General features: G+C 38.5%; 1 protein-coding gene across 6 annotated transcripts in view; it reads left to right on the forward strand.

Annotated features, from left to right (window-relative positions):
* LOC131034934 (DEAD-box ATP-dependent RNA helicase 21) overlaps positions 1 to 24,877 on the forward strand; it is a 223,990-nt gene that overhangs the window by 43,573 nt on the left and 155,540 nt on the right. For all 6 annotated transcript variants that reach the window (XR_009372623.1, XM_059221467.1, XM_059221468.1 and 3 more), the window contains 3 exons: positions 14,276 to 14,457; positions 14,563 to 14,672; positions 14,850 to 14,928. Coding sequence is in view for 5 of the 6 variants with exons in the window: in XM_059221467.1 (XP_059077450.1) it covers positions 14,276 to 14,457; positions 14,563 to 14,672; positions 14,850 to 14,928 (371 nt within the window). In the remaining variant the exon portion in view is untranslated. The remainder of the gene's footprint in view (positions 1 to 14,275; positions 14,458 to 14,562; positions 14,673 to 14,849; positions 14,929 to 24,877) is intronic.

Here is a 24,877-nt window from a genome sequence, read left to right on the forward strand (position 1 = left end):
CATATACTGCCTATGCTCCTTTGCTTTTGTAGACCATACCTTTGGGATCGGGTATGTGGAAAGCTTCGCTGATGGTTGTCTCGGATAGGTAGGCAAGTACTTTGCCATTAGGTGCCACTATCATTCTTGTGTTGGCATCATGGTGTTTGGGACATTCAACAATCAACTCATTGCATTGTATAGTTGGAGGAAAGTCTGTTGCTCTTACTATCTTGTTCTCGATCATCATCTTCGAAAATCCAGAAGGTTTGGTTGTATATAAAGGGCCTTGGAACTTCTTAATATCCATTCGTCCTAGGTTGGTGTCTCCTACATTGCTCTAAAATGATGTTATCCTGGATTCCAACACCTCTCCCTTTGAATCTTCCTTGATGAGGGTCTAGCGTACACCTGCTCCATTCTTTGGGGCTGCAATGCTCTACCTGTGAGAGTTGTCTAAGTTCGTTTTTTTGATATGACTTTAATGTTTATAATATCTTGAAATGCATCTAGGTTAGTAATTCAACATTGAAAGCTTATGATATCATTGAAATCTTGATGAGTTACTAAAACCCTAGGTGTGGTAATAAACCCTAGACTTATCTAAAACCTGGAAATAATCATCCAATCTTCATGAATTTTGCATTAAAGCATATTAGATGATCAAAAGTGTGACAAAAGAAGTGTCTCATGACCGAAACCTCTTAAAAATAATGAACCTGAAGTTGTACCAGCATCAAATTAAGGTCTGATTTTAATAAAAATGATCAAATATAACCCGATTCAGACCTGAAAACAAGTTCTAAACTGACTGGTACCTTCAAATTGGTCTTTAATTTGGCAAAATTGCCCTTGTATTGATGTGCTTTTGCTGTGATTAATGCTTTGAAGCATTGAATTGACTGATTGATGATGCTGATTGCCTTACTGAAGTTGAAGACCACTGCCCTTGATGAGAACAAATTCGCTGTTTTGAAGTAATGAATTCGCCGAATCTTGAAAATGGATTGGCAATGTCTAATCTTCAATCTCAATGTTGACTTCGCCTTATGTCTGAATGAGAATCAGATCACTGTTTGCAATGGTGAACCTGCTGATTATTTGATGTTGGATTCTTTTGTTTTTGGATGGGATCGTTGCCACCTGATCGAAGTCGCTGCATATGGGAGGTAATTCACTTAGCAAATAAAGAATTCACCAAGTCCTTATGATGAGTTCGCCTTGATTGAATGAAACAAAAGTTGCTGCCCTGATCATAATCATTGCTCTTAGAAGACAATTCGCTCTTTGCAATGATTGTTGATCAAATGAAATGATCAACTTTATCTTTCTAGGCGTTTGAGGGGGTGTGTTTCTTCATCTCAAGGCCGACTTGTGCCTTTCATTTAACTATTTGCAATTCCATTTTCCAAAGGCTGAAAGCCGACTTGTTTTCCTTTTGAATTTGAAATGAAACGTCTATCACTTAAGCAGGCCCCTCTCTAATATTAGCGTTCAAACATATCTCTTCACGTTGGTAGTGGATGATGAGGTCTCAATGAATGATCGGGCTTTTGGACAGGCCTTGGTGCTTGTTTGCAGATCTCATTAGGCAAAGGAAATGCCAGGTCGCGGTTTGGGGGGTTAAAGGAAATGTTAGGTGAAAGGTCCTAGTTTTGACATCCCAAAGGAAGTGCCATCATGCAGGTGGGGGATTGTGGGGGTCAATGACAATGACACCAACCTTGTTCGCTTCAGCTCAAGATCTCCCAAATCGCTGCAAAAACATCAAGTGCTCTTCCTTAATTAAAATTCAAAGGCCTTCTACCTTGACTGGGATTCTAAGAGGTCAAAGGAAGTGCATCATAGGCTGATCAGACTCTTGAGGGGGCAAAGGAAGTGCCCCAGTTAGGTCGTGGATTTGACTAGGCAAAGGAAGTGCTAGGTCGGGGTTTGAGGGGGTCAAAGGAAATTACCACTAGCTGGATCGGGGTTTCAAGGGGCAAAGGAAATGACTTGAAATGTTCAATTTCGCTCACCTAATCACCTTATCCTAAGCCGCTTCATGATTGATTAGAGTCTTAGACCTTAGCCTATCCTTCTTCCAAGCATTTTCTCTCTTTCAACAATCTGCCATAATCAAACTTAGCATTTCATCTCTAATTTTGCAAGCCAATGATGATGATCAAATGTAATGATCATCATGAATTGTTCACTTCAAATTTGTTGAGGACTAAGTTAACTCAACCTTATCAAATCTAAAGGATTAGACTACTACCACAACTATCTATTGTGCGTATCATGCACCCATCCCCGTCATTGACAGGGAACCCCATCTCTGGGTTCTTCACGTGGAAGATAGTCCAAGTCGAGTGCCGCTAAGGCCAATTTCGGCCTCTATGGCCATTTTGCAAGCATCAACTCCAAATGTCTATTTTGCCCAAATAGCTCCATTTGCCCGAAAATTCCATTCAAGAGTCAAAGTCTCACAAATGAATTGGTAAACCTCGAAATCAGTGAGTGAAGGATCAGACTTGAGAACGTCTAAGTCGAAATACAAGGATAGCTTACAAAACGGTTTCGAGCGTCAAAATGCTAAGTTTACATTCGCCCTATAAAAGCCGAAAACCATTAAAACTCTCAAAATACCTTTCATGCCGACTTTCAAAATGGCTCAAAATCCTGAAAATAGCAAGATATAAAATCGCGCGATTTCATGGAAAATGGCCGAAAACTTAGAAGAGTCTAAATCGCACAAGTCCGCCGAGTGCCCTTCCAGCCCGAAAATGGCGTAACTTTCAAAATAACCTTTCATACCGAAAACACAAGGGATGAAGGAAAGGCGTCATTTTTTTTATGAAGTTTGCAGAGTGCCTCCCTCAGCCGAAAATCGCGAAATAAGGAAAGGCGTTTTTTTTTATAAAGTTTGCAAAAGGGGCTTTTAGCCGGAAAATGTGAAGTATCGCGTGATGAGGTAAAACATAAAAACTTTTCAAAAGGCTTCCTAAGCCTGAAATCGTGGAGGGGGAAAAAAATACATGAAAAGCATTAAACTTCAAACTTTACAAAAGGCCCTCTTTAGCCTGAAAATTGGTAAGGCGTTTTTTAAAAACTTTGCAAAGTGGCTTCTTAGCCCGAAAAATGAAGTAGGGTGTCATTTTTACGAACTTTTCAAAAGGGCCTTTTAGCCTGAAAAGGGAAATGAATGTAAAATGCTTAATCCATTAACTTTGCAAAATGGCTATAAGTCCCGAAAATGACAAGGTGTTTTAATCTTGCAAAAGGGCCTTTTAGGCCGAAAGTGACTTAAAGCTTCCAAAAGCGGCTTCTTAGCAGAAATTGAAAATGGACCAAAATCGTGCAAGTTCACAAAGTCGCTTTTAAAGCCGAAAGAGAGAGGAAGGGCGACCAGGCCATAAATCGCACAAAACACCTCATTTGGCCGAAAACACCAAGGAGGTCAAAATTCGCATTTTAATCCCCTTACCCGAATTTCTTGCAAAGGGCCTTCAATATGAGTTAAAATCGCATTTTTCCTATGATAGGCCGAGAATGCCAAAGTAGACATGAATCATGATCACGTATACTTCATACATATCCAAGTTATGGTGCTATGACTTTTTGGTGTTTAGGAGGCAAGTTTGACATTTTTTAAGCAAATGAATCCGAAGCTTTTTAAGAGAGAATGAAACTAATTCGCACAAAATCTTCATATAAACCAGAATCGTTCATTTTTATTGGGTTTCATTTAAAATTGTAAATCGAAATGTAAGTTTTGCATTCTTCTTCAAGGTTCGAATTTCACGAGAAGCATTCAAAAGATACATCTCACAAAGAGCTTCTCGAGCCAGACGTCATTTAGAATTTAATGTTTGTTAAATTAATTTTAATTTTTCAAATTGATTTATTAAAGTGAGATTGATTGTTCGCAGGACGTCGTCGCAGAGAACAAGGAGAAAAGCTTGAAACCCAAATCAAAGAAGGATCGCAATCAAGGCCAGGCGTTGAAAGCTGAAGAAGAAGATGCAGGAACGTGCTGCAAGAGTGCGAGAGAAACTGAGCATTGGGAAGCGTGTCGCTGTGCTACCAGACCACAAAGCTGAAGTCCACCACTGGGACCAAAGACCGAAGAACACTCTGAATGCGGCAATTCTATGCATTCTCGAGAAATACACAACTGGATTTAATTCCAGAAGTTCAGTTTCTGAAAACTGAAACTGTTTTATTGTAAAACTGCCTGTGGGCCCCACTCGGATATTTTGAAAGAAAAGGGAAACAAGTCAGTTATGGACAGTTATGTCCAACTACTGGATAGACCCAAATTAAAGTCAAACAGTTGTAGGTAGTTGGAATTATGGTTGGTTGGATAACTGAGAATTGAGTTGGCATGGGTTAAGGCTGCTAGCTTTTGGAAGGCAGGTCAGGACCCTTGGATGCAGTCCACCCTAGCCTCTGATTCATATTGTAAATTTTATAAAAGGCAGAGGCCTTTCTTTTGTAAAGGGTTAGACAGTTAGAAGGTTAGATTGTTAGAGAGTTAGAATAGGTTAGATCTTAGCAGTAGCATAGAGATGCTGCATAAATTGTTGTAATAGGCAGCTGAAATCAATATATAGACATTGATTTGGTGTTTATTGTCTTGTTTTCATCGTGTTTGCATGGTTTCTTTTAGCATTTTAGATAGATCTTTCTGTTTTGGGTGTGCAGGTATTTGATAGATTCAGGCTCATATCATTAAGGATATACTAATTGTGTATCCTTTTGTATGGTTAACCTGAGCCTTTGAATTGTGTTTAGTTCAATTGCAGGCGGCTGTCTGAGCTACGCCAGAATTGGGTGCTTAGCCGTGCATTTGCAGTCTGAAAATCTTCCTAGTCCCTTTGAAGATTGCACTGTTCCTGCAAGGTTGTGAGCTATTCTGGCCAAGCAGGGATTGGTTATGTTGAATCCGTCTACCCGCATACCAGTCTTGTTAGTTTTAGATCTCCTATCCCTTCACTTTTAATTTTATTTCGCAGTTCGAGAATCGCATCAGACCAGCTAGTTGCAAAATCGTAAGACACCTTGTGCTCCCAGCAAATCACATCAATCACTGAGTAATCCTGCACTCAAGACCTGACAATCGAAACTTTGAGGTCATCCCCATTGATCCACTGAAACATCATTAGGTATTTCCTTATCTCAAGAGAGGATAGGATACTTGGCGAGACCATTCTATTCTGCGTTGGCCAGATGGAGTCGCAACAATGTGATTTTAGACACGTCAACACTATCTAAAACCTAAAACTAAAATAGGGGGTCCCCATTTGTGATGGGGCGATGTGTGAAATGGTCACAACAGGACCGATGAACACTGCATCAGTCATTGGCACTAGGTATTTTTTGTTATTTGTTGATGACTTAGTAGAAAAATGTGGGTGTTTATTGAATTCTAGAGGTTTAAGGCTTTAGTTGAAAAAGACTCAGGATGTCCCATCAAAACTCTTATGTCAGATAATGAGGGGGGGTGGGAATTTGTTCTGCCGATTTATCCAACTTCTGTGCAAAACATGGTATCAAGCACTAGCTTACCACACCGTACACTCCTTAGCAGAATGATGTTGTTGAGCGAAGAAATTCAACAATCATCAAAATAGCCCGGTCAATGCTGGAACATAGGAATGTTCCTAAGAAATTTTGGGCTGAAGCAGTTTATATTGCCATGTATCTTTTGAACCGATCTCGCATACAGGTAGTCAAGAAGATGACTATAGATGCCAAGAGATCAAAACTGGATTTCAAGAGCCAAAAATTGATGTCCATGGGTTACGGTGACAACCATAAGGCTTATTGGCTGATTGATGTAGACACTGATTGTCTCATATTTAGTCGAGATGATATGTTTGGTGAAGGAGGGCCTTTTTTAGCTCTCTTCTTTTGTTTTCAATTTCAAGATCAGCCCCTGAAGACTAAGGATTTGGGTGTTCGACTTTCCTTAGCTCGAACTGAAGGGAAGGATTCTGTTGAATCTGACACAGAGATTGTTGATTCTCCTCAGCAAGATCTTGTCCCACCAGATTTTCCTCAGGGAAACTTGGATCAACATCTAGATGAGTTTATTCCAAACACTCGTGCTTATGCTAAGCGTCTTGAGTTAGATACACGTGCTTCTACTCACTGGCCTAAATGGTGAGAAAAGATCAGTGGTGCTATTTGTGATGATGAACTTGTTGAGGGTAGATCTTTTAGAGGCAAGAGTGAAAACAACACAATGAATTTTGTTCTCATGGCAAATCTTCAGAGTATTTATGAGCCTTAGACTTATTCCAAAGCTCAAGGAAACCCCGAATGGGAGAGGTCTATTAAAGCTGAACATCATACATAGTCTTCTCAAGAATAACACATGGGTTCTATTTGATCTTGCACCTGGGAAGAAACCCATTGGCTGCAAATGGGTCTATAAAGTCAACTGTAAAGCTGATGGAACTCTGGATAAGTACAAGGCTTAGTTGGTTGCTAAAGGGTTCTCACAGGAAGAGGGCATCAACTATGAAGAGACGTTTGCTCCAACAAGCAAGATGAGCACCATTCGGCTTGTTCTAGCTATTGTAGCACAGTTTGGTTGGAAGGTTCATCAAATGAATGTCAAGAGTGCCCTCCTCAATGGTGATTTGGAGGAAGAGGTCTACATGATGCAACCTCAAGGTTTCAAGGTAGCCGGTAAAGAACACTAGGTACACAAACTGGTGAAAGCGCTCTATGGCCTCAAATAGGCTCCTTGGGCATGGCACATAAAAATTAATTAGTATTTGGTTGGACAAGGCTTTTAGAGGAATCCTTTGGATTCCAACTTGTATGTTTGGATTCCAACTTGTATGTCAAGAATATTGGTAGTGAGATTCTTTTTCTTGTCATCTATGTCAATGACTTGATCGTTACCGGTTGTGCGACACATTTGATTGCGTAGATCAAACATAATTTGTGCTAGTCTTTTGATATGACAGATTTGGGACTTCTGCATTATTGTCTCGGTGTAGAGGTTTGACAAAATAGTGGCAGTAACTCTATGTCTCAATCGAAGTATGCTAGGATTTTGCTGGATAAGTTCATGATGGATGATTGCAAACCTTCATCTACACCTATGGAGAAAGGGTTGAAACTATCAACCAAATTGGATTCACCTGTGGTGAATGAATCAACTTTCAGGCAACTAGTTGGTAGTCTCATCTACCTAACAACCACTAGACCTTATCTCAGTTTTGCTGTGAGCTACATATCTCACTTCCTGACAACCCCTAAGGGAGAATATTGGGTTGCAGTGAAGTGTGTACCGAGATATGTGAAGGGTACACCTAACTTTGGTATTCTGTACAACATAAGCAAAGATCCTTGGCTGATTGGTTTTACAAACTCCTGGGCATGTTCTATTGATGACAGCTTTTGGGTATGTCTTCAGTCTGGGCATAGGTGTAGTCACGTGGACTCGTAAGAAACAACAGGTGGTATCTCTTTCCTTGACTGAAGCTGAATATTGGGGAATTGTCAAAGCAACATGTGAGGCAGTTTGGCTTCGAAGGATGCTTTTTGGCATGCAAATCTCTCAAGTAGGTCCTTCTCCCTTGTTCTGTGAAAATCAAGGGGTGCTGAAATTTGCCAAGAATCCAGTTTTCCACAAGCGCGCCAAACATGTTGAGCTTCATTGTCACTTAATTTGACAACTTGTAGAAGATGGATCTATTCAGTTACAATATGTTCCAACTAAGGATTAGACTACAGACATCCTCAGCAAGTCTCTAAGCCCGAACAAGTTTGTAAAATTTAGGGGGCAACTTGCTGTAGTTGATAGGATGACCATTAAGGGAGGGTATTAGAGTATTTAATTACTATTTAATGTTCATTTAGTGAATATTAGTTGATTAGTTTGTTTCTATTTTCTACTTCTGTTTACTATTGTTTCTTTGAGAAACATTGGCTTGTAATTGCCTATATGTAACTTCGTTTTCATTAATCTATTAAACAATTACCATTTCAGGAATGAAGGCAAGGGATGAACCTGAGGTGTGTTTGAATGGGGAAGTCCAAACCTCCAGTGTAAGTATGGAAGAAAGTAGACTTGGGAGGAAAGTCATGCCAAGAAGGGAAACTTTGCAATTGCAATGGCTTATACTAACTTAGAAAATTGGCGATGCCTCCATACTCAGAAATTTTGAGGATCTTAATTAGATGCATGGGGGATGAAGGGGAAGAACTTGTTCACAAATTTGGATTACGAGGAATGCTGGTATGAGGACATGGGTATTTTGGACCACAAAATAGACTATAGAAAAGGCAACATGACATAATGTATGTAAGTTGATGTTTAGCTTATGTTTCAAGTATATGTTGAGGTCATTGATCTTGTGTTTGTGTTTTTTTGGATTATTGAATTGAGTAACTATGTTAAGCTTTTTATTGATGCTCATTGTTCATTAAAGTAATATCTTTGTGTATTCCTTTATCAATTTATTCTTTGGAATTGTGTGATGTTTGTCCATTTAATCATTTCCAATTGTTGTTGGTTGCTGATTTAACCAACTGTTGGCATTTATTGGTGTTTTTCTTTTAATTTTTTGTTTAGAACTTAATAATGGCGTTTGCTTTAGCTAGTATAATGTTTTTTCCATTCATGCTTGATATGTTTACCCTCTTTAAATTTAAAAATCTTGCTGCAGGTCCTCACTGTTGATGGTTTGGTATTTGCATCCAACACAAAAACATAGGTAGTTACACTTAATGCAAAACATTAATTAAAATCTTATACAATGTGCATATTTGTAATTTTGTTAGTTATATGTTTAGTTAGATTTTGGAAACCTTACACTTATAATTTGAAGAATGGTTCAATCATACACACTATTTTGTTTTGTGTTATCTTTAAAGGGGCGAATTAAAAATGGTAAACAAACTTCTATCTAGATTTTTAAGTGTGCCTTTGCCTGCGATTGGAGCTGTAAATAATCCTCGATAAATAATCTTGCATGGATTGAAGTATATATTGCCACCTGAAAACTTGTTACTATCACTTAAATATTTTGATGATAGAAGGAACACTGGAAGGATGAGACTTGGTTGACAATCACTGTTGAGACATTCCGAGCCATAGAAACAAGACTCGAACTCGGCGCGGGCTCAGCAAGGGTGACTCAACTCGGGACTTTAGACTTGGATTGGCCAGGATTCGACAAAGTGAAAAACCCAAGAAATTTAGAGATTTTTAAGGATTTAAAACTTGTTTCATGCACCTTTTATTAAACAAACCTTAAATACACAATAACATCATCAAATAGAAGCTAATTTGATCACATACACAAGTATACATCGATCACATTAGTATAAACGTAAATTGTAGCTGAAGGAAATAGCAACCATAGATATATAGATAGTGTCAAATATAAAAATATTACAAAACTCATGGAATATGAAATCCATGACATAAAATGTTCCACACATATATTAAAAGTAAAACAACTACAAGTCTATGGCTCAGAAGAGCTTGAGTCCTTCCTACGAAGGCATCTAAGGTAGGTCCTGGATGCTTCAACAACCATACTCTCTGCCCGTGACTCCATTCTACCCTCACCAACATCAGCTATGTCTGGCTCTAGCTTTGGCTCTGGCTTTGCTCTTGCTCTAACCTCCTCCTCTACCATGGCTATAGCCTCAACCTCTCTATCTACTTGGTTGATCCAATCTAAGTCCTCATCGCTAAAGATAGGATCTGTAGCCTTACCGATCCACTCAAATTTTGGATCAATGTCCTCTAGCATGATCGGGGTGGTGTCATGGTCCATAACCTATTTCTGTCTAAGACGGAGGTTGTAATGAACAAAGACTAGATCATTCAACCTCTCCACAGACTGTCTATTGCGCCTCTTGGAGTGTATGTGCTCAAACATACTCCAATTGCGCTCACAACCGGAAGCACTGCATGGTTGGCTCAAAATACGAATGGCTATCCGTTGAAGATTTGGTGTTTTAGGACCAAACATCTGCCACCACCTATTTGAGATGAGAAAAAGGAAAAAAAAAACAGCCTTAAATAATAATTAATAATAAATTCAATAAGGTATAATTAAAATTATGCTCTTATTTCTTAAAATATACATTTTACCTGGGTGCATTTTTGTCTGATTTTCTTTGCAAAGCTGATGAGAGAAGACCTCCCCTTTGGCATTAGAAAAGGCCTCTAGCTCTTGGATTATATTGCTGCTATGACCAGGCGACATTTGCTCTATCATTGAGTAGAGCCCACTAAGAACCTCCTCATCCGCCTTGAAATTAGGGCAGAAATGGAATGCCGGATTGAGGTAATAAGCACTTGCATGAAGGGGCTTGTGAAGCTAGGCTTGCCATCTCCTATCAATGATATCCCAAATGGGATGATACTTACTCTCATCCCCTTCATAGGCAGATCTGATGCCCTCCTTGGCCCTGTCCATGCTCTCGTATATGTAGCCCATTGCAGGCTTCTTCCCATCAACAACACGTAGGAGAACTACCAAGGGCTCAATGAACTGCAAATATTGTGAAACAATATCTAATATCAGTTAATGTAAGTGTGAAATTGTGAATGAAAATAAGCAAATAATAGAAAAATACGAATAAAAATTAAAAGTTAAAAGTTAAAACATAATGTAGAATGCTTAAAATTTTTACCTTCGCAATCTCAACACAAGGGTCCAAAAGCTTGGCTCATCAATGCAATCTGCAGCATCAACCCCTATAACACTCGTAGCATAGGATGAGGAAGTCCACTCCTCACCAACAAACATACATCTCAAAGCTGTCTTACTTTGAATCAAGGATTGCAGTGTGATGAAGTTGGTGGCAAATCTAGTGATTCCAGGACGAGCCAACTCCTTCTGCCTCGTGTATTGCCTCGTTAAGTTAAGAACCCATGCATGATTCTATACAAATTTGCAAATATTTTTTGCCTTCTCTACACATGTCCTGATCCATGCAATCTTACCAATGTCCTCCAACATGAGGTAAATGCAATGGGCGACACATGGAGACCAAAATATAGATGGGTGCCTCTCCATCAAAAGTTTACCTCCAACAACATAATTTGTTGCATTATCGGTCACCACTTGTATTACATTCTCCTCACCCACTTCATATATGACCTCCTCTATAACGTCACATAGGTAAGTGGCATTTTTGGAATGTGCGGAAGCATCAATGGACTTCAGGAACATGGTGCCACCTGAAATTTGAAAACAAAGCAAAATCATTGATCAATGATCATTCAATAAATCTTAAATCAAAAATAAAATACGAATCATTAAATAAAATTCAAGTTATTCAATCACTTGTAGAAGAAACAAGAAAATTTAGGAGCGTTCGATTTCTCCTATCAGTCCAACCATTGGTCATGATAGTGCAATCCTTCTTCCATATCTATCGCTGATCCTCTATTATGGCTTGTACAACTGCCACCGATTCTGTCAAAAATGGGCCACTTAACTCGGAATCGGAAGGGGCTTTGAAACCCACCCCACAAATAGCGATGGCATCAACCGTGCTCTACCAATAAGGAGACCTATCACAAATAAATTAAGAAAGATAATTATAAATATTAGACAAAACAAACTAAAAATTTAAAACAATCAAATAAAAAGTAAAAGGAATTACTTGGTTGCGAAGAATGGAATATTGCAATAAAACTAAAATCTTCCAATTGCACTTTTAGCCTTGTCGTGTACCTCTTTGTTCCAACCCATGCTCTCAAGTGAAGGTTGGGCACTAGGAATAGTGTGTGGCTCAAAATATGAATCCATCCTAGATTTACGAATTCTAGGACCAATGCTTGCACTGACACTCCCACTACCACTGGCACTACCGGAAACAAAAATAGTAGCAGTAGCAGTAGCACTCGCACTAGGATGATATGGAGGCATGGAAGAGGCCTATCCAACACAACCAATGTTGGCCTGAGCCAACTCCTCCCTTTGCCTCTTCTTTATTTATTTTCGAGCCTCAAATGTCTCTAATAGCACTTGGCACTCACGAATAGCCTCAGGAAGTGATAGTGTGCAAGGCTCTGCATCATGGCCATGTTTGCTGACAAGGTGGTATTTCAATCTATTTATGCCTCCATGAAAGATTGTTTTGCAAAATTTACATTTTGCCTCTCCTCTTTGTTGCCTGGGAAAAGGTTTAGTATATTTCCAAGCTGGATCTTTTCTACTCGGGATTGTTCTGCGAGGAGTGGAACTAGACATTGTTTTCAAAAGTTGAAGGTTGCTGGAATAAGAACAATTACAAAAAAAATGAATATTTGTGCATTGTTAAATTATAAATTAATACAAAAAAAAATATAATAGCATTGTTTTGATTTTGATACAAAATCAACGTAATAGAATTTGTATTCATTTTTTTTTTCAAAGAAATCAGCAAACCTACCATGTAGATTGTTTTTTTCATTTCAAAACATAAAAAAATCAGCAAACCCTATAATGTACATTTTTTTTTTCAAACATTGAAAAAAAAATGTACATTGTAGGGTTTGCTAATTTCTTTAAGTTTTGAGAAAAAAAAATAATCTACATGGTAGGGTTTGCTGATTTCTTTGAAAGAAATGAATACATATTACAAATGTAAAAAAAATAAAATGTAATTTTTGCTTATAAAACACCCAAAAAACCAAAAAAAATCAATCTTACCTCTTATAAGAAGGTTGAAATGAAATGCAACCTCTTTCCAATCCTCTCTAACAAGCTTTTGATGCACCAAATGTAAGTATTACACTGCCCCAATGTGATTTGTTGAAGAAATTTTACTCCTTGCTGGTTGCCCTACTATGCTTTGTTTTTTTTCCTCACAACTCACTCTTCTCCTCCTATTTTTTCAATAGAATGAAATGAGATGCCTTTTACAACTTAGAATCAAATATAAATGAAAAAAAAAGCAACTTAAAACATTTTTTAATGTGTTTTTTCTTTTCTTTTTAGGTGGTTGCCACTGGCTGAGTCCTGGCATCGGGACTCGCTGGGTCCGAGCCGAGTCACCGAGTCCTGTGACTCGCCATGACTCGCCCGGGACTCGACAAGTCCAGGTCACAGAACTCTGTTCCCAGCACATCCTACCTTGGCCAACTATGATTCAGATAAACACAAACAAACTCTAAACAACATTCCTACACTATCTTCTGGAAATGAACTGCCTCATTCAACATGAGACAAGCACAAAAGCTCCCGACAGTTAACTCTACAGCTTTCATTGTGTTGGCAATATCCAGTGTGACATCAGCCATGAGCTCCAAAATATATAGAAAGTGGTATAGTAGACCATATTGATCTGTATCTTTTGGATGAGGAAGATGAATTGGAATAAAGTCCTGGAAGTGACTGAAGGCTCATTGGGTCTAGCTTGTGGAGGCCCTGTAGCTTCTTCCGCCTGAATATTGTGTTCCTTTGGTGGCTTCTGTTTCACACTGCACTTGCTTTTTCCTTTAAAAGTGAAGTGACATATTCCACTGTTCGGGCCAGACAATGACCAGATGGCTAATGGTAGGAATGCCCAAGGCTGTGATAACAAATGTTTTTGACTCTTCCAGTTTATCACCAATTTAGTGGGCCGGATTGTCAGGAGACGTTTCATTGAACTTCTTGTTTATGAGGAAAATCGCAGGTGGGGTTCCCTCATCCCTGTCTGATTTCTTGGATTGGAATTGTGTCCCTTTCTATTGAAAATGGTTTGAAGGCTATATAGACACTTGTATATGTTTTAAACCATCTGAACTATTCATGGCACCTTTTGTTTTCAAGTATGATGCTTATATTAATGTTCCACTTTTGCTTCTGGAGATTCAGATAACTGTTTCAACATTTCAGATAGCACGATATGGTTAATATGAGTTCTCCAGTTTTTATAATACTCGTTACTTTCCCATATTGAAGGTTTTGTTAACTTGATGACTTATCTAGTTTTCTAAATATCCACAAATTTATCATGTCAATGAATAACCTGTAGTGAGGTGGGTGTATAGGTTGTGTAATGTATCTTTGGAGCCTGAAATAATTTTTCTTCATCTGGTGGTTTCCTCGTGTGTTGTCTTTGAATAAGTTTTGTTGAAAGCACTTACTAGGGCCCACACTAAGACATGTCTTATTTTGAAAAGGTTTTACCCATGGTATTCTTTTTCAACATAAATGATTGATCTGCGGGGGCAGTCTAGACTAAAGTACTTTGTTGTATTATTTGTTGATTCTCCAGAAGTAGAGGGAACATTTTCTGGTTCAAATGTATTAATATTTAACTTAAGAAGTTCACCATATATTTTGTTTTGGGGTATCAGATAGACATCGCCATCACGAGAAAGATCGCGAACATGAAAGAGAACGTGATCGAGAGTTGGAGAAGGAGCGCAGGGATCGTGACAGGGAAAGGGAAGAGGAAGCGAAAATTAGAGAGAAAGGACGCCTTGAGAAGCAAAGTGAAAGAGAGAAAGAGAAGGAACTAGAAGCTATTAAAGAACAGGTTGTTGATTATCTCTATTGCATTTTTTTGTCAATATCTCCTTCCATAGAAAATCATGAAATCCATATCAGCTTATCTTGATAAAGTCCCTATTTATTTCTGCAGTATCTGGGAACAAAGAAGCCTAAGAAACGCGTCATCAAGCCAAGCGAGAAGTTTCGATTTTCATTTGACTGGGAAAATACTGAGGACACTTCAAGGGATATGAATTTTTTGTAAATAATTTGGCTCTGATCTTAAATTAAATAAGCTCTCTTATTAAACTTTCATGTTATTTTCTTAGTATACTCATCATTGATTAAACCTATTTCTGTATTTTATATAAGTGTAGTTTGTTATGGCTGTATCTTTTTGAACACCTAAAGAAAGAGTTTGATGTTTTAAATGAATAGATACCAAAATCCTCATGAAGCACAGTTGCTGTTTGGTCGAGGGTTCCGAGCTGGGATGGATCGCAGGGAACAAAAGAAGGTATGTGATTTAAGTCTTTTTGTTTTCCAGCTTAAATGTTTTAATTAATTTGATTAAACCCCTTTGAAATAAGTTTTTCTTTTGTAAAATATAATATAGATCTTTCAAGCTCATGTTATTTTAGAAAATATTTATATAATGCTAAACTCCTTTGCAATAGTTGTTTTTCTATGATATCAAACCATAGCCTTATTATGTTTTAATTTTTAAACCCGATGGGGGTGAAAGAAGAGATTACAACCAAGATATTTACAAGAGTGTAATTTTAATTGAAAGAAACATTTTTCTGTTGAATATTTTAATTTCAGATTTGTTGGGTGTATTAAGTCAACTCTTTGAAGATTTTATGATGATTAGTGATTGAAATATTGGGTGCCTAAATTTTTCTATATTCCAGACTGATAGACAAAGTAATCAACTGTAAATTTGTGAAAATTCTGTTAATTTTGATTGAAAAATTGCTCCCTCGCCAATCATTTCAGGGATACACCTTTGGCCTAGATGCCACAACCTAATGGCATCTATTCTGTCAAATTCACCCAGGGCTTGCACCTGCCCTTGTCTGTTAAGATCCATCCAACCCAATATGGGATGCTTCAAATTAATTAATTATATTTTTTTGGAGATTTGGATTTGGATCTTTGCTACATGTACCCATTGGTAACTATTGTTTGTGCTCATCCCAGTTGACTATGACATTTATCTGTCAGAATGTTGGGGAATTAAGTGTAACCAAGGTTACCAGGAGACGGGGGGGGGGGGGGGGGGGGGGTACTTGGAGACGCCAATTTTTTTAAAATATAATTTAATAATTTCCAAAGCATATGACAAATAACTTTGAAGACAAGAACATTGGTAAAGTTTAACATTAACTTTAAAATTGAACAAAAATTGAAATTAAAATTGCTTATATTGCTGATATCATAGCCAGTCTAAATTGTTTAATGAAAGTAAGGTAATATAGCTGTTGAGCACACTCAATATTGTTGGCTATATAGTAAAGGCAATTTCTCTTTAGATTATTACAATGATAAGAAATCAGTCTTCTCAAAAAGTCTACACTGTCAATAGATCCGATCACTATAACTTTGCATGGATTTTTGTCTTCCTACAAAACAATTTCCTTATTAGTCATTTCCCTAGGACTTTGCTTTGCTGGAAGCTTATCTTATTTGTTTGATTTATATATTTTGCCTTTTTACTGCATTTTGCCCTAAGTTTTCTAGGAGGAGACGTCCATTTTTGGTTGGGAGACTTCTGAGACGGCAACCAAAAGCACCTTATGTGTCAAGAAGTTTCCGAAGAAGTCTCTGGTACTGGAGATGTGTCTCCGGTACCGGTACTGGTACGGGTGTCTAGGGGTAGGAGACGTGTCTCCTGGTAACTATGAGTTCAACAATTCCCAGGAAAATTGAAGTTCAAACCGTAGAAGTTTAAATATTAATATTAGAATAATATCTTTTATTAGTTATTTAATGGTCAATTTTGTATGTTATTGTAAATATTAGGAGTTTCTAATTTAGTGTTTGTTATCGGTTGTTTCTTAATAGAAACATCGATCTCTTGTAACTCTATTTAATGATCTTTCGATCATTCTTTAATTCATTGAATTTTTACCAATTACTTTGTAATATGGTATCAGAGTAGGTATCTAAATTTTTCAAAAAAAACTTATAATTCTAAAATTTTTCAAGAATTTTTGTTTGGGGCTGCATTCGTAAAATCGTGGGTTTGTCTTTGGGAAATATTTTCCCACCCACGTCCGTTCTCTGTTCGTAGTCTGTTCATGCTTCCCGTCTGCAATTATTAGCGCTCGTTTTCCAGCTCATAAAAAAGCCCGTGCGATTTTTTTTTGGGGCCACAACTGTTCTGTTGGCCTGTGGGATTATTTTTCACGTCGTCGCGTCATTTTTTTGCGTTGGGGGTGTCTGCAACTTCCACGCGATCTGTATTTGGCTGCGTTGTGCAAAGATTTTATTTTCCATCAAAGCCTGCGATCTGTTTTTTGAAGCTCGTGTTGCTTGCTTAGATCACGAATATTTTTCCGCAATTCGTCTGTGTGCTGCACAATTTTTCGCGTCCGTTCTGCTCTGCACACAAAAAGGGTTGTTCGTAGATTTTTTTGTTGCAGGGGCCCGATTCAGATTTTCTTTTCAACGACAATTTTCTGTTTTGGCGGTTTTCTTCTACTTCCACACCTTAGGGTTTTCAAAGACCCTTCATTTATTTTCGACAGCAAATAATATTGTCTTCGAAGTCTGCAAATTCGTCAACATTTGTTGCCGCCTAAGGTTTTTACAAACCCTTTGTATTTTCATTAGCTAGGGTATTTCAAAAATCCATCCTCAAAAAACTATAATGATTCAATAATCGGATGATTACATTGAACGATATACACACGTATATATAGAGGTTACAAGACGATGTTCTATAATTAGAACATAACGTTAAAGTAAAAGATTAAAGAGCTAAACACTAAATTAAGCGTGAAAGCTAAATTAAACGTGAAAGCTAAATTAAGCTTAAAAGCTAATTAACTGAAAAGCTAAATACATAAAAAAAGTAAATGACCATTAACCAAGGAACTAAAAATAGGTGACTAACATAGAATTAAATATTCTAATACCCTCCCTTAATGGTCATGCTAGCTATCACACCAAGCTGCCCTCTAAATTTGAGAAACTTTGCCGGGCTCAAGGACTTGGTGAGGATATCTGCAGTCTGATCTTCTATAGGAATGTATTGCAGTATCACTAATCCATCTTCAACATGTTGGTAGATGAAATGGCAATGAAGCTCCACATGCTTTGTCCGCTCATGGAAGACTGGCTTTTTGGCTAATTTTAGAACCCCTTGATTATTACAAAACAAGGGAGTAGGTCTTGGTTGAGACATTTGCATGTTTGCAAGCATCCTACGTAGCCAAATTGCCTCACATGCTGCCTTAACAGTTCCCCGATACTCTGCTTCGATCCAGGAAAGAGCTATTGCCTGTTGCTTCTTGCTGGTCCATGCGACTGCACCTGTACCCAAGCTGAAAACATACCCAGAAGTTGACTTTCTATCATCAACACAACCTGCCCAATTTGAGTTTGTGAAACCAACCAGCCTAGGATCTTTGCTTCTGCTGTACAGAATGCCAAAATCAGGAGTGCCCTTCACATATCTAAGCACACGCTTCACTGCAACCCAATGTTCAACTTTTTGGGCTGACATGAAGCGAGAAATATAGCTCACAGCGTAATTGATGTCAGGTCTAGTGGCGGTGAGATAGATGAGGCTGCCCACTAGTTGCCTGAATGAAGACTCATCCACTACAGGTGAATCTGATTTGGCTGATAATTTGAGCCCTATCTCCATAGGTGTAGATGCAAGTTTACAATCTTGCATTCAAAACTTATCTAGTAGGCTCTTGGCATACTTTGACTGAGAAATGAATATGTGGCTATCAGTCTGCCAAACCTCTACACCGAGACAATAATGGAGAAGTCCCAAATCTGTCATATCAAAATGCTGACACAAATTCTGTTTGATCTGCATGATCACATGTGCTGCATTGCCAGTAATGATGAGATCATCAACATAGACTACTAGAAATAGAATATCATCACTAGTATGTTTGACATACAAATTGGGATCTGAAGGACTCCTCTGAAAGCCTTGATCAATCAAGTACTTATCAATTTTGATGTACCATGCACGAGGAGCCTGTTTGAGGCCATAGAGTGCTTTGACTAGTCTACACACTTGGTGTTCCTTACCGACAACCTTGAAACCTGGAGGCTGCGTCATGTAGACTTCTTCCTGCAAATCACCATTGAGAAAGGCACTCTTGATGTCCATTTGATGGACTTTCCATCCAAATTGAGCTGAGAGAGCAAGGACCAGCCTAATGGTACTCATCTTGGCTGTGGGAGCAAATGTCTCCTCATAGTCGATGCCCTCCTTCTGTGAAAACCCTTTTGCCACCAACCGAGCCTTGTACTTATCAATACTTCCATCAGCTTTATACTTGACTTTAAACACCCATTTGCAGCTAATGGGCTTCTTTCCTGGAGGAAGATCGGACAATACCCAAGTGTTATTTTTCAAAAGACTATGTTGCTCCGCTGCCATAGCCTTTTCCCATTCAGGTACACCTTTAGCCTCTGTATATGTTTGAGGCTCATAAATACTGTGAATGTTGGCTATAAGAGCAAAATTAACTGTGTGTTGCTGGCTCTTATCTCTAATGGATCTACCCTCAATGAGCTCATCATCATGAAGATCACCAATGGTCTTGGCCCACCACTTAGGTTGGAGAGTAGAAGTACCAACATCGGTTGCAGGATGAAGATTACCTGGAATATTTGGAGCAAGCTCCTCTGGATGTGGATCGAGAAGATCCTGAGGAAAGTTAGGGGGTGCAATGTCATGCCTGGGAGACCCCACAACTTCAGAGTCAACTAAATCCCTCCCATTAGGTGGAGCTAAGGGAAGACGAACACCCATACTTACAGCCTTTGGAGGGTGATCCTCAGTGCTCAAATCAGGAGAGGAAGACTGAAAAGGGCCTCTTTCTTCATCAAATACTACATCTCGACTGAATTTGAGGTGATTAGTGTCTATATCAACCAACTGATATGCCTTGTGGTTGTCACTGTAGCCGATGAACATCAATTTTTGACTCTTTGGATCCAGTTTGATGCGCGTGGCATGTGGAATCCAAACATAAGCTGTAGAGCCAAAAAATTTCAAATGACTGATTTTGGGCTTCCTGCTAGACCAAGCTTCCTTTGGAGTCATCTTCTTAACAGCCTTTGTGGGAGACCGGTTCAGAAGGTAGACTGCAATGAAGACCGCTTCCGCTCAAAAGTGTTTTGGAACATTTCTATGCTCCAACATAGACTGAGCCATCTCAGTGACTGTACGGTTCCTGTGCTCAACAACACCATTCTGCTGTGGGGTGTAAGGTGTGGTAAGATGATGCTTAATGCCATGTGATGCACAAAAGTTGGTGAACTCTGTAGAACAAAATTCCCCTCCATTGTCGGACTGAAGAGTGACTATCTGACAGCTAGACTCTTTTTCCACTAAGGCCTTAAACGTTTGAAACATGGTGAACACCTCTGATTTCTGCTTAAGAAAATAAACCTACACGCGTCTGCTGAAATCATCAACAAATAATAGAAAATACTTGCATACAGTAACTGATGGAGTGTTCATGGGACCACAGATGTCTGCATGAACGAGCTGCAAGACCTTGGATGCTCGCCAAGCGTCTCCATCTGAAAATGGAGTCCTATGCTGCTTTCCAGCTTGACATGCTCCGTTAACTCCATGATTCTGAGTTTGAATCTTAGGTAATCCTACGACTAGATCCTCTCGAACCAACTGAGAGAGATAGTGGAGATTGAGATGCCCATATCGTTGATGCCAAAGAGTGCTGATGAAAGTACTCCTAGCTGCCATGGCAAGCTCCTGAGAACCAGTAGAATCAACAAGTCTATATAGACCATGATCCTCAATACCAACTGCAACTGTAGTGCGAGTCTCCCTGTCAACAATGTTGCACTTGTGCAACCCAAAGACGACATCTAGCTGTGGTGAATGCTGCATAATCTGACTGACTGACAGTAGATTGAGCTTCATACTAGGTACAAAGTATACATTGAGGAATATTAAATCCCTCCCACCAGATGAAATCTGAACGTTGCCCTTGCCGATGACAGTATACTCTTTGCCTCCACCAAAGATCACTGAATCAGTGAAAGGCATGTACTCTATAAACCAATCCCGACGATGTGTGAAATGGCGAGAGGCTCCAGAGTCAATGTATCAGGCTGATGATTGAAGATCATCAGAGGAGGTTTGGGCCATGAATGCATAGAAGGCAGATTCCTTCTGATCAGGATGCGTGGCAGAATTGGTTTTCTGCTTGGACCCTCCCTGTTTGGATTGCTGGGATGCTATCAATTTCCGACAATCTTTCACCAAATGGCCATATAAATGACAGTAGGAACACTGTAATCTTTTCTTTTTGGAAGACTGCTGAGGTTGACCTTGACCTTGTCCTTTCTGCTGGAAGGACGGAGCTTTACCCTTCAGTGGATGAACTAGCGTTGCTTCCAAACCGTTGCTTCCATCGATCCTGTTGTAGCAACTTGTTGCAAAGATTAGGAAACTTCAAATCAACACTAGTAGAGGAGATATTGAGCGTATCAATGAAATGCTCGTAGGATCTGGGAAGGCTTTTCAGTGTGATCACTACCATATCCTCTTCCACCATGGTTTGGCCTATAGCTTCTAACTGATCACGGATGTCCTTGATCTTCGTAAGATGTGCCTGGATAGATGACTTCTCATCCATCATGATAGAAAACAACATATTCTTCAGAAAGAAAGCTCAGCTCTTGTCGGACATTTCATGAAGATCCTTCAAAAGATCCCAGATCTCTTTTGCTGTTTTACTTGAAGCCACCTGTGGGATTTGATCATCTGTGACGGAGAGTTTGATAAGCATGACAACCTCTCGATTCTTCACATCATGTTTGTCTTGATCATCACCTGCTGTTGGAGGATGAGAGCTGATCAAGGCAACGATACTCAAAGATGGTAAGCATACGCAGTTTCTAGGTGTTATAGTTGCAGCCGTTGAACTTCTGACTGTGTTCCAACATGATGCTGGTTAATGATGCCATCATGGAAATCGAGGTTGATCGAGGTCAACTAAGTGAAAGCAAGAGACAGAAGAATCTGATTTAAAAAAAAATCAGAATAGAAGCAGTTGTTGAAAAAACTGAAACCCTATAGGAGAATTTTGGCACGAATTCCATGGCACGAATTTCGAGGTTTGGAAGAAACCCAAAAATTAAAATTTTTTGCACACTTAAAACAACATAAATGGTGTCCAAAAAACAACAAAAATCCCAATGTCCACAGAAATAGCAGAAATTGTGAATTGTTTTTAAATTCCAAGGCAAATTTGCTGACACAAAATTTGAGGTGCGGAAAACGAGGCACCCAAGCCCGATTGGCTCATTGAGTCCACCGGTCCAGTCTTCACTGATGAGGACCTTGAGTGGGTTGACCACCTAGGCAGACAGAGAGGCTGAGGCTGTGGCTATGGCAGAGGAGGAGGATAGAGCACGATCAGGCACAACACCTATGGCTACTCAGACTGGCACATCACAGGCAGAGACTATGGCTACTCAGTCATCGAGGACCTACCTTAGACGCCTTTCTAGGAGGCAGATAGACGAGGCTGAGCCATAGACTTGTTTTTGTTTACACTTTACAATTACATATATGTTTGGGAACATTTGAAGTCATGGATTTTATATACATTGGACAACATTCATAACTCTATATATCTATGTTTTCTAATTCCTTCAGCTACAATTTACATTTCTACGCATGTGATGAATGCATGTGATCAAATTAGCTTCTATTTGATGATGTTATAGTGTCTTTAAGCTTAATTCAATAATGGGTGTATGAAACAAGTTTTAAATCATTAAAAATCTCTAAATTTCAAGGGTTTTCTATTTTGCCGAGTCATTGCCGAGTCCGAGCCGAGTCAGCCTTGCTCACAATGTTGAGGCCTATAGCTATCATTGCCTATATGTTAGATTAGCAACTGGAAACGTGTGTAAAAGTGGATCTCACAGATTTGCAAATGAAACATTGATTAAGCACAAAAGTATGTGAACGACAACAGTCAAGAAGGGAACAGTTGATGGACAATAAGATTATGGATAGAGGATGCACACAAATTCGGTTCTAAGGAAGGACTCTCCAGTTTGAAGTCTTAGAGGTAACAATAATTATTCACTATACTGACACGTGTCGCGATAAACAGTCAAGCATCTACCAATGCATATACAACAACAACTATATGAAAGTACAATTCTTTTTCATACAAAAACGCCGCAGGTGTATAACAAAACAAAAATAATAATTGTATCAAATGCATATATATAAATTTAAGATTTGATTTTTAAACCACCTATCCTCCAATGAATTTAAGCATTGTATGGATTCAATTAGCATATTCCTCAACGAACTTTGGCATGCATCTACCAATCATAAAGATGAAGGTATAGTTCAAACTCTATCTGATTCAATAATAAACCAATCATAGAGATGAAGGTATTCTACAGTTGGAACTCTATCTGATTCAATAATAAATCATAAATTCAATAGTCATAAGAAGCTAAGCATGCATTATATAGTAATACTCGAACTGTTTGACAAAATGCGTTAATGTACAACAAAGTCCAACGTAATGCAATGATTGCAGGGTATGCACAAAATGGATTTGGTAAGAATAAAATTTTAATCCTCAAGAAATGATAGATATACAGAGTATAATGTTTTTTATTCAATGATGTAATTGCGATAGCTTGGACAAACATGCATGCAAAATGTGAAGGCACCAACAGTGTATCCAATTGTTCGTTAGATCGCCTCAGGGAAATGTGGTCTGATGAGTACTCAGAATGTATGACATGGAAACTTCTGAACAAAAGCAAATAGTTTGAGTAATTTTTATATGCCACTAATTTCGGTTTTCATCGCCCCTGCCTGCGTCTATAAGGTAGCTTTAGGAATAGTGAAATCAACAAAAATAAAGAAGGGATTTGACAAAATTTTGTTGTTGTAGACACATGGTTAAGGGATACAAATTGCTGGAAATACCACCATAAAAACTACACTAAGAGAATGGATTGACTTGCCTGCTTAAAGTGATAAAGTGACTGCGAAGAAGATAGAAGCTGTTGTGCAAAAGTCCTAGCCAGATGTAGGACATCTAATATTATGTAGAAACCATACATATCAAATCAAATATTCATGAATTCAACCAGGTCAAGAAGAATGAGGGCAAGAGATCTTGTATGAAGACATTCATGCATACATTAAAGACGTGATTTGATACATGGTTTTGATGCAAGATAAAAATAGAGGAGGTCAATTACCAGAAGTAGATTAAGGAAAAGTAAGAATGAAACAAGGATACATTGTATATGAATAGAATTAATGATGTGACCCACTACAACATTTTCCGGTGCATGCAGTGGGAGCATGGTCTTGCCTCGAATAGGATGTGCATGCTAGAGTGAAAACAAGGAATGATTATAAATGGTTTCTTTACTGCTCAGAGATAACACAGATTTAAATGCATATCCAAAATTTATTAACAGACCACATAAATTTGCGTGCAAAACTAAAAATGATGTATGTGTAGAAGGTTTGTATCCTAGACATGGCACATGACCCATTTGGCAAAATACCTCAAGAAATGAAATCTTATAGCTTGCAATGTACAAATGGATTTGTTGAAAATGCTTTAGAAACTTTTACTTGAATGAAAGGAGAAAGACAAGGGATCCAATTAGATAAGTGACATGAAGCTAATCGGTCTCAAGGAATGTCAACTACAAAATACTCGCGAAATAACATCGTAGAAAGGACTGTATAAACTTACCAGTAAAGGTAGTTATAGGATGAATGCTAAATTCCACGCCTTTCTTCGTCTGTCCATGCTATCCAACGTCCTTCTAAATATGTACCGATAGCCTTATTGCATCCCCTCAAGATTACTTGAACTTGTCATTCCGTTGGTGATGATCATTGATGTTTTCTCCAACACCTGAATCGTCCTTCCTCTTTCTGTAAAAGAAGAACTGTCCCCTGCAAGTTTTTGACTACTCCTCCTTGGAGTGAATTGTGGCAGCGTTTTTAGTTAAACATCAGTTTTCTTTTCCTCCTTGAACTCTATATTTCTTCTCCTCCCTTAAATTTTGGAAGACGTCGGGTTAAAGTGGAGTTATGTTGGCATAGGGAGAGTGGACCTGAAAAAGATTCTACTAATTTGAATTTTCAATTGCACGTAATAACATAATAATAAGTCTCATTTAGATTTAGAAAGATTAAATAAATGTAAAATCAATTTAATTATTAAATCAAA

The sequence above is a fragment of the Cryptomeria japonica genome, chromosome 5, assembly GCF_030272615.1.
Source record: "Cryptomeria japonica chromosome 5, Sugi_1.0, whole genome shotgun sequence".
NCBI lineage: Eukaryota > Viridiplantae > Streptophyta > Pinopsida > Cupressales > Cupressaceae > Cryptomeria > Cryptomeria japonica.